Source organism: Poeciliopsis prolifica, unplaced genomic scaffold, assembly GCF_027474105.1.
Source record: "Poeciliopsis prolifica strain line A6 unplaced genomic scaffold, Auburn_PproV2 SCAFFOLD008, whole genome shotgun sequence".
Taxonomy (NCBI): Eukaryota; Metazoa; Chordata; class Actinopteri; order Cyprinodontiformes; family Poeciliidae; genus Poeciliopsis; species Poeciliopsis prolifica.
In genome coordinates this window covers 14,432,153-14,440,624 of record NW_026562383.1, presented here as the reverse complement: position 1 = coordinate 14,440,624, position 8,472 = coordinate 14,432,153, and the positions used below count along the sequence as shown (strand labels likewise).

The 8,472-nt window shown below is 36.2% G+C and overlaps 1 protein-coding gene across 1 annotated transcript; it reads right to left on the bottom strand.

Annotated features, from left to right (window-relative positions):
- Positions 1-885: 885 nt before the first annotated feature.
- Positions 886-8,250, bottom strand: ube2v2 (ubiquitin-conjugating enzyme E2 variant 2; the record flags this gene model as incomplete). Its single annotated transcript, XM_055033776.1, has 4 exons — positions 886-1,735; positions 3,429-3,554; positions 3,638-3,786; positions 8,088-8,250. Coding segments are annotated over 4 exons (585 nt in total), but the record flags the coding sequence as incomplete, so codon positions are not given.
- Between the last annotated feature and the right edge of the window lie 222 nt (positions 8,251-8,472).

Genomic DNA, 8,472 nt, shown 5'->3' with positions numbered 1-8,472 from the left:
AATCATCAAGATTGTGCAAAAATACATAAACTATTTTACACTAATGAACCTGGTAATTTATTTGAAGGGTTGTGAATAAGACTGTCATGACACCATCATAAACATGACATAAAACCTGTCATGAACATGAGTAAGTCTTCATGAATATTCATAAAGTGTCATTCGGTAAATCATGACAATTTTAATACAAAGTTGACATTATTCAAAATATCTTTGTTACAACTTGACATTAACCAATAAATCATAATCTGACATAAATTTGTTATAAAAGTTCTACTAATTAAACTTTAGCTTTAATAACATAAAGATACATAATTTTTTTTAAAAGTTTAATCAGTAATACCTTTATAACAAATTTATGTCAGCTCATAATTTCTTGGTTAATGTCAAGTTGTCATAACAAAGACATTTTTGTCTAGGCTAATGACAGTATTATCATTATCTTTATATCACTAATTTGAAATAAAACACAGCTTACTCCCATTAGTGAAATAAATTACATTCTCAATGATATTCCTTGTTATTAAGATGTATCTATACACATTTAATTGCCTTTTGGTAATTTTTAATAATTTAGTTTAAAAGGTAAAAAGGGCAGTCTAAGGAAACAGTATTTTCTCTTCTTACCAAACTATGTTTCCATTTACTAATATTACCAGCCATAAGGATATCTGCTGTATAAAGACATTACGTTAAAAAAGTGTATATGTTCACAGTTTGAAGCAAATATTTTCAGTCCTTATCAAGTATCTGTAGTTTAAGGAAAGTTAATCTCTTTTTTCTCCTAAACCTCTCAATAAAATGAACTGCCTTCTTTGAAGTCCATCTAGTGGAGGAACTTGAAACTGCAAGAGGAGTCAGTCAAAAAAATTCAAAACCAATGCATCTTTTTCTCTCTCTTTTTTGCAGACAGTGATTTTAATTTCAGAAAATCACAAGTTCATACACCTGCCATTTTCACTAGAAGTTAAATGCAAGGGTTTCAGAACAGAACAGGCTTCAACGTCTGTTACATGTCAAAGAGCTGCAGAACAGAAACATTGGTTGTGTGTCAAATACAGATATATATTTATATATTTATAAAAAAGAAAATTACCTTGTGACACTACTTTTAGACTACAGTCACAGGTTCAGCAATGTGGATAGTTCCATGAACCTGCTAAAAAATTGCCTAACAAGTCAAACACTTGGCTTCTCTTTGACTAGGTATTAGTTACAGAACATGCCTTCGGACACCAATCTTGCTTTGACTTCAGTGATTCATCATTTGAACAGAAAACTATTGGAAATCTGGTACAACCTGTGTGGCATCATGCTTCCCTCTTCAAGCCTACTCAAGCTGGAACAGGTCAAACATAAAATTCATTGTCAAACTAATAAAAAGCAGATAACTGTGGTCTTGTAGTCATAACTATTCAGTGCTTAACTGCTGGGACATTTCTTTTTAAAATGAGCTATGTAATAAGAAAGTCCAATCTTGATCTTGAAGACGATACTGTTGATGTGCGAAGTGAGCCTCTTGATGACTTTACACAATATTTCTAAGAGAGTAAGGTTTAAGACAGAGGGTCGAAACAATCCATTACGATTAAGTACTGTAGGTTTGTCCTTCTGGTGGTTGTGGAAGCTTCATATTTTCTTTGGACATCATTAGACGCCTTAACTCTTGAAGAACAATTTTAATGCTATAAGAATTCTGCCATTTTGCTAATACTGGTATGCTACGTGAATCCACCTAGGAGACAAAGAAGGAAAAGGGGATGACAAAACAATGTATTAATTATTTTTCTAAGACTTCAGTATAAAATTAGTTACTGGCTGAACATAACAAATTAAGGATTCAAAATTGTTTGTCAAACTTTTTATACAGTTGCATGTCCTTTTAATACCACAAAAGTAGAGGAATGACCAGATTTTAATGCAGTGGTATGCATTATAGCATAAAAAGTCGATTCAGTAACTCATTGACCCAAACAGGAAATATTTATTTTTGAAATATGGCCCAGAAAAAAAAACACTATTTTGTGTAAACAAAAGCAGCACCATTTATAAATATTAAAGCAGAAAATATTTTGAGAAGCATAACTTTTAGGCAGCTGACTGCAGGCTAGCACATAGCCTGACTAGTTAGCCACCATCAGTTTGTTATTAGGCCTATGAAATTTGGCCCAGCAGTTTTCAAAGCATTTGCAGTAAGAGTGGTCATGTTGCATTTTATCCAACTTCAACATAATCCGACTACACAGCCAGACTTCTTCACCAAAATTGTGGTGAATGCTCCACGAAAAGCCATTGCTGTTAGTTGTGCTTTTTTCTTTGCCTTCTTCACGAGATCATAAAGTTATGATCTCGTGAAAATAACTTTAAAATCAAGCCCTAGACTGCAGCATTCATCATTGTCTTGTTCTACATTATATTTCTTATGTAAGCGCCAAGCCAATCAGTCCTTGAAAACAGACTTTTCTGGACCACCCTTGAATACAAAGAATTTATGAGTTCAACTTGAAAATTACCTGAGAAATGTGAATTATCTTCTGAGTTAAGATTTCACTGGTAGATTTCAAATGAAATAGCAATTATGTTCTTCATCTGGCAATTATTGTTCGTCATAAAAAAACTGCAGCTCCAATATTTATACATTTTAAACAGTTTTACCATATTGCAGTAAATATGCATTACATTATCAAAATAATTAAGTTAAAATTGGCATTTATTTCCTTCTTCAACAAGAATATGACAGTTTCTGCTGCTGGACCTGATAACTGCTCTGATAAAACTTATGGGCTCGTTAAGTCAAATTTGTTTCCGTAATAGAAATGAGTGAGAACTGATGGTGCTTGTTCAAAGAAAAAGAGGAGAAATGCTAACATGATGCATTATTGCTTTAACTTCTAGAACAGTTAAAGCAAATACCGTGGACCTCAAGCCGCACTGCTCTGCATGTTTGAAGCTGTTTACCTGCTGTAACATGCCTTATTCAGATGCACTTCAGCTAAAATCTGCTAATCATCCATCAACTGAAGTCAGGTGTGCCGAAGCAGGGAAACACCTTAAGCATGCAGGGCAGTGTGCCTTCAGGACCAGGGTTTAAAACACCACTCTGGACTACCTTTGTGCAACTGTCTCAAACGGTTTCTGGTGTTAAAGCAAAGGTGGCTGTTAATATTTGACATGTGCCAAGGACTGCATTAAATTAATTTCAGAGACTACTTCTGAGTTTTAAATACTGGAGCAGAATGGATTAGCATGACAACAAAAACAGTTAAAGTGTTCATTTTAAAATGTTCAATTTCAATGTAAAAAACATTATATTGTTTTTTCTATTCAAGGTAATTGTAGTGTAAGAGTCTCATAGTCCATGTTCATGCAAAACAACCTGTGATCTTCTCACCAACACTTCACTTTGTCAGATTTGTGATGAAACTCACCGTCCCATTGGAATTATTTATCCCATTCATGCTAATTTTTGTTACAAATCTAACAGTCGGCGCTGTCTCTGGGTATCTAGGTCCACATTCCACTTTCAGGCTGTATATTCTGTTCTCATAGTTGGTCTGAAAAACCAAAAGTGCAAAAAAAAAAATATCAGTTTCAGTACATGCATGCGTATATAAATTAGTGAAGCAGCTCTGCTTACTCTGGCTGGTCCAATGATCATGCCTGTCCACCTTGTGAGAGTCATGTCTTCATCATCCTCAAGGCCCCAGCTGACTGTGCCATCACCTTCACCCTTCTGGCCCTCTTCAAGCTCTTCCAACAAGCGAAAATTGCGTGGGACTTTAACTCCTAAAGGTAAGCAAAGAACCATATAATCATTTTTACAAGGCCCATTTCTATAATAAGAGAACAAATCAATAAATTGCATTAACTGCACTAATTGTGAACCCTGTGCCATGCCGCTGGATTATTAGCCAACATTATAAATTATACAATTGATAGCACGACATCGCATAAATTAATCTGTTGTTGTGGCTGCCACCCAAGCACCTAATGTATCATACTCTGTTCAGAACAAGCTGTTCAAATTGATAAGTTGTGGCACTTTTGTTAACAAAAATAAAATAAAATAAATTTTCTAAGATGGAGGATAAATGACCATGGATGATATTTTTTGGAGTCCTACCAGTCACTGAGAGTTGATGGGTCTTATTGATCATTTTATTTGAGTGCAATGCTCTGAGGGGTTAATTATAGCCCTGACATTCATGAAGGTGTTCATTCATCTATCAGAAGAGCCAAGCACTCTCAGACTCAAAGACAGAAAAGCCTTTCTTTAGGCAGGGTTGTGTACTCCAATACAACCACAAACCACCTTCAATGATCAAACACAAGTAAACGCCCAACAAGTCAGGCATCACTCATCAGGTTGGTCTGGTTTGGCCTCTGGTGTGTGCTTCAACGACCAGAAAAAAAAAAAAAAAAATTAATATCAGCTGGTGACCAAAGTGAAGACATTTTTATCTTGACACCAACTGATAAGCAGCTGGGCTAAAGCTCATATGTTCCCAGTCAAACATCACAAGCCTAGAGTCTGTTTCCAGGTCATTGTAATACTTTTTACTGTAGAAGTAAAATAAGCTGAAACGCAGGAAGCACAAAACATTTAAGAAGCAATTAAAAACTAAATTATGAATTGAATTATGGCAGATAACAGGAAGATTGAGAAGCTTTTTTTTTACATTAAACTAGTCTGTTTTATACTTCTGAGGTTTTGACTGTCCTGTCATGCTGAACTTGGAAAACTGATCTCTGTAGGAATTAAAAATGATTTTTGATGTTAACTATAAAATAATTGTTTGCTTAAAATAACAGGAAAAAATTTAACTATGGCATGATTATCAGACAGATTATCAGCCTCTGCTCCCAAGAGAATCTGAACATGCACAGCTAAAAAAAAAAACGTTTTAATGCCTTTCATGCGTTTCCTAGATTTTAACCCTTAAGACAAACTGGAATAGGCTAAATTGTTCTCAGGTCAAAACTTAAAAAATATAGAATCAGACTAAGATTTGAATCAATAAGCTGAAAACCTAATCAGCAAAAGAGTTTTTCATTTCAATTATGACTCATTTACTTTCAAGTAAGCTTTTCCATTGCTTTGTTGCTTTAAAATGTTCATCCAGTTAAAGGCTTCTGTATCTACTGAGCTTTAAACATGTAACAACAAGATCCACAGATACAAGAAATGACTTGATAGTCTTCAAGCACAGCTTCCTGCACAATTGCTCTCCCATCTGTGGAGTTGCATCAAATTTGATACCAGGTCACTATAGATATCTGATGCTGCTCAACAATGAGCCTTCACAAAATCCTGCTTTTTTGAAAACTCTTTGGAAAAGGTCATGAGGTTTACAGCACATGAAAGTATAGTGGCGATTTTTAACTAATGAGTCAGGGTAACTTTCAGTCATCTTCTTAGGGGTGTTGCAACAGCGGACTTCGTTTTAACACAGTGCAAAACTTTTCAATCGAGCGTTCGGCTATGGGGTGTGGGAGGTTCTTGGAAGACAGATGATACGTTGGCATCGACTCTGCGGCCTGACAGAGAATGATGAGCTGCTCCCAACTTACGACTGGAGGTGTGGTGGACGTAGAAGAAAAAGCACTTGCTTATTCGAAGGAATATTCTAAAACTAAAGTCATACAAAAAGTAAGTGAAAAGAGTTTTTTATTTATGATGGGAGCAGAAGACCGAGTGCAAAAATTAAACCTCCCACGCCCCCAACCAAATGATTATTTTCCTCCCCTTCAATCATTCGTCATATCCAGACTGTTAAGGGTTTCCTCTTAAAACTGAAGCTTTGTCTCCATTCAGCCGTAGCCTGAGATACCCTCCGCCCCCTACCACTTTCTGAATATAACCATTTTTGTCTAAAATTGTTAAAGGATTGTCATTTTTTAAAAATATATTATAACTAAAAAAATCAAATCAATAATTATCTGACTTTAGAAATAATACCTGTACATTTTTAGCTGTCTACAGACATAATTGAGATTTTTCTTTGTTAATGCCCCAATTTAGGTCCTTTTTACCCATCAAAGTGAAGCATTCAAAAATAGTTTTGAAAAAAAAAATACAGAAGACTATTGTTGAACAAGCCATTTTAATAAACTACATGCTTATTTTAATTCAAAACAGGAAAATCAGAAAAATATTTACATTAAATAAACTTGTAATATAAAACAGCTTTTAAAGTTCATTACATTTAGATTAAATCAGCACTAAATCAGTCTGAGAATGGAATCTGCAACTTGCTCCTTGTCCTGCTCTGATCAGTAGGACAAATATTGGGGGAAAAAAAAAAAAAAAAGATGTATTTTGCTGGCAACTAAACTGAACTTGTCATTTGTGTTTCTCCAAAACTGTTTTTCTTACCTGAACTAAATAATACATTAGTTAATCTGCAATTACCATGATCGTATTTGTTTCACCACAGGCAAAAGCCTTGGAAAAAAATCCAATAAAGGTCATGCAGTTTCAAATTCAAAAATGTCCAATTCAAAGTTCCAATTCCAATTCAAAAATGTCTTCTTCAAAACCTAGCATGAGATCTATTTATTTTAGGATGCAGATATTAATCAGACTGGGTTTGTACAGATAATCACCAGTTCCTTAGTTCTTAATTTTAAGTTACCACACCACAGCTAAAGTCATTATGAAAAAGAAGGGCTTGGTTTTATATGATTAAGATTCACAACGCATCCAAAGTGAGTATTAACTTCTCAGTGCTTTCAACATGGTTGGGAACATCAATTTCCCCGGTAGGTTAGTTTCTAAAATCTTGAGTCTTTCAGCAAACACATTTGATCTTCGGTACATTATTTGAAACGCTCTGTTCTGACATACAGTGTTTATGTATGCACTGTATAACACCGACCTCACATCGGATGTTCTGTGCATTTGCATAAAGAAAAGCCCTGCTGTTTGGGTGGATTTTTCAACTGCTGTCCATAACGTTACTATGAAAAAACAACACACAAAAAAAGATGCACCCAAGAAAAAGGCGAGGTTAAACTCACTCGACAGGTCGCACCAACTTTTCCTGAAATAGTTTCGATTAAGAAATTACTTCCTAGATTTTACACTTTGCAGTCTGAAACCACGTTTAAAGTATGTGTTGTAGACATTGGGATAAGAAACTATTTTTTTCTATTTTCCTTTTAAAAACTGCTTGAGGGTCGGCGCAGAAACCTATTTTAATACTTAATTTATTTGCGACCACGCTTCCTGTTGAGCGCTAAAGCAGATGTGGGATCTGACTATTTGCTGGAAGGCAGCATGCCGTTCACATTAGCTACAACATTTCAGCGACAGAAAGGCCGTGTGTTAAAGCGACCCCGCCCAGCTAAAGCGACGGCATTTAACGAGAGAATGTTGGAGCGTTTCATAAACACCCAATTAAATTAACTAAGTTAATTTAAAAAGCGCTAGCAACGAGCATGCGGAAAGCGAATAAAAATCCACCACATATCTCATCATAAACATTTCCATGCACGTTATGTGTCGCAGAGGAGAAACGAACGTTTTTACGTTGTCTTTTCCATTTCTTATGAGTTAATCTCATCACAGTTCACACATTTTGACTTCACTTCTGCTTTTTCGAGCAGGTTATTCGGATGAAGTCAGCAGTTAGCGATATATATTGGACTGGGCATTCAGCGCCGTGGTCGAATATTCTGGTAGCTTAATAATAGCTATACTGTCAGAATATGCGGCTGCTTACCGTCCATATTTGAAACTCAATCTACTATAAACTCGCGAATGCATTAAAATATCCAAAGACAATGTCTTTGCAAATACTCGGCATCTGTAAGGGTTTTTTTGATACAACGAGCTCTTTTAGCTAACTCACGGGACAGGCTATTTCCTGGCCTTCCTTTAGCTAGGTTAGCTCCACGACATATATAGGTCCCGTGGTGGTGAGCGCTCTGTCGGAATGATATATTCAAGACATGCATTACAAATAAGAGCAACTATATAACCGCCTCGCGTTAGGTAATATCATTGTTTGGTGGACGAAATGACAGCGGTGTGGGAGCTTCTGATGCGCTTTGTGTTGCTGTGGATGTTAAGAGAGCACACAAACCTGAGGAGGCCGCCATCTTCTTCAGCCGAGTCCAGAAGCACACAGAGGTGTGAACATCCGAGCGGGTAACACCGAGGAAGACACAGCAGCAGCAGCAGCAGCAGCACACCGGCGGACCGGCGCACTGCAAGCCGCTCTGCCTTGCATTAGCTATGCTGCTTTGCAAAAGTATTCATACCCCTTGAAGAACTTTTGTTACACTTTGTATCACCACAGCCTCGAACTTGACTGTGTTTTACTGGGATTTCCCGTTCAATTCAGCTCAAAAAGACCGTTTATTACAAAGGAAAACTACATGTCATACAATTTTGTTCAAATGTTGTGGTCTGTATTGCAGGGATTCTGGTGAGTCCTCTGACTGATGAAGACACTGTTATAGAGCAGT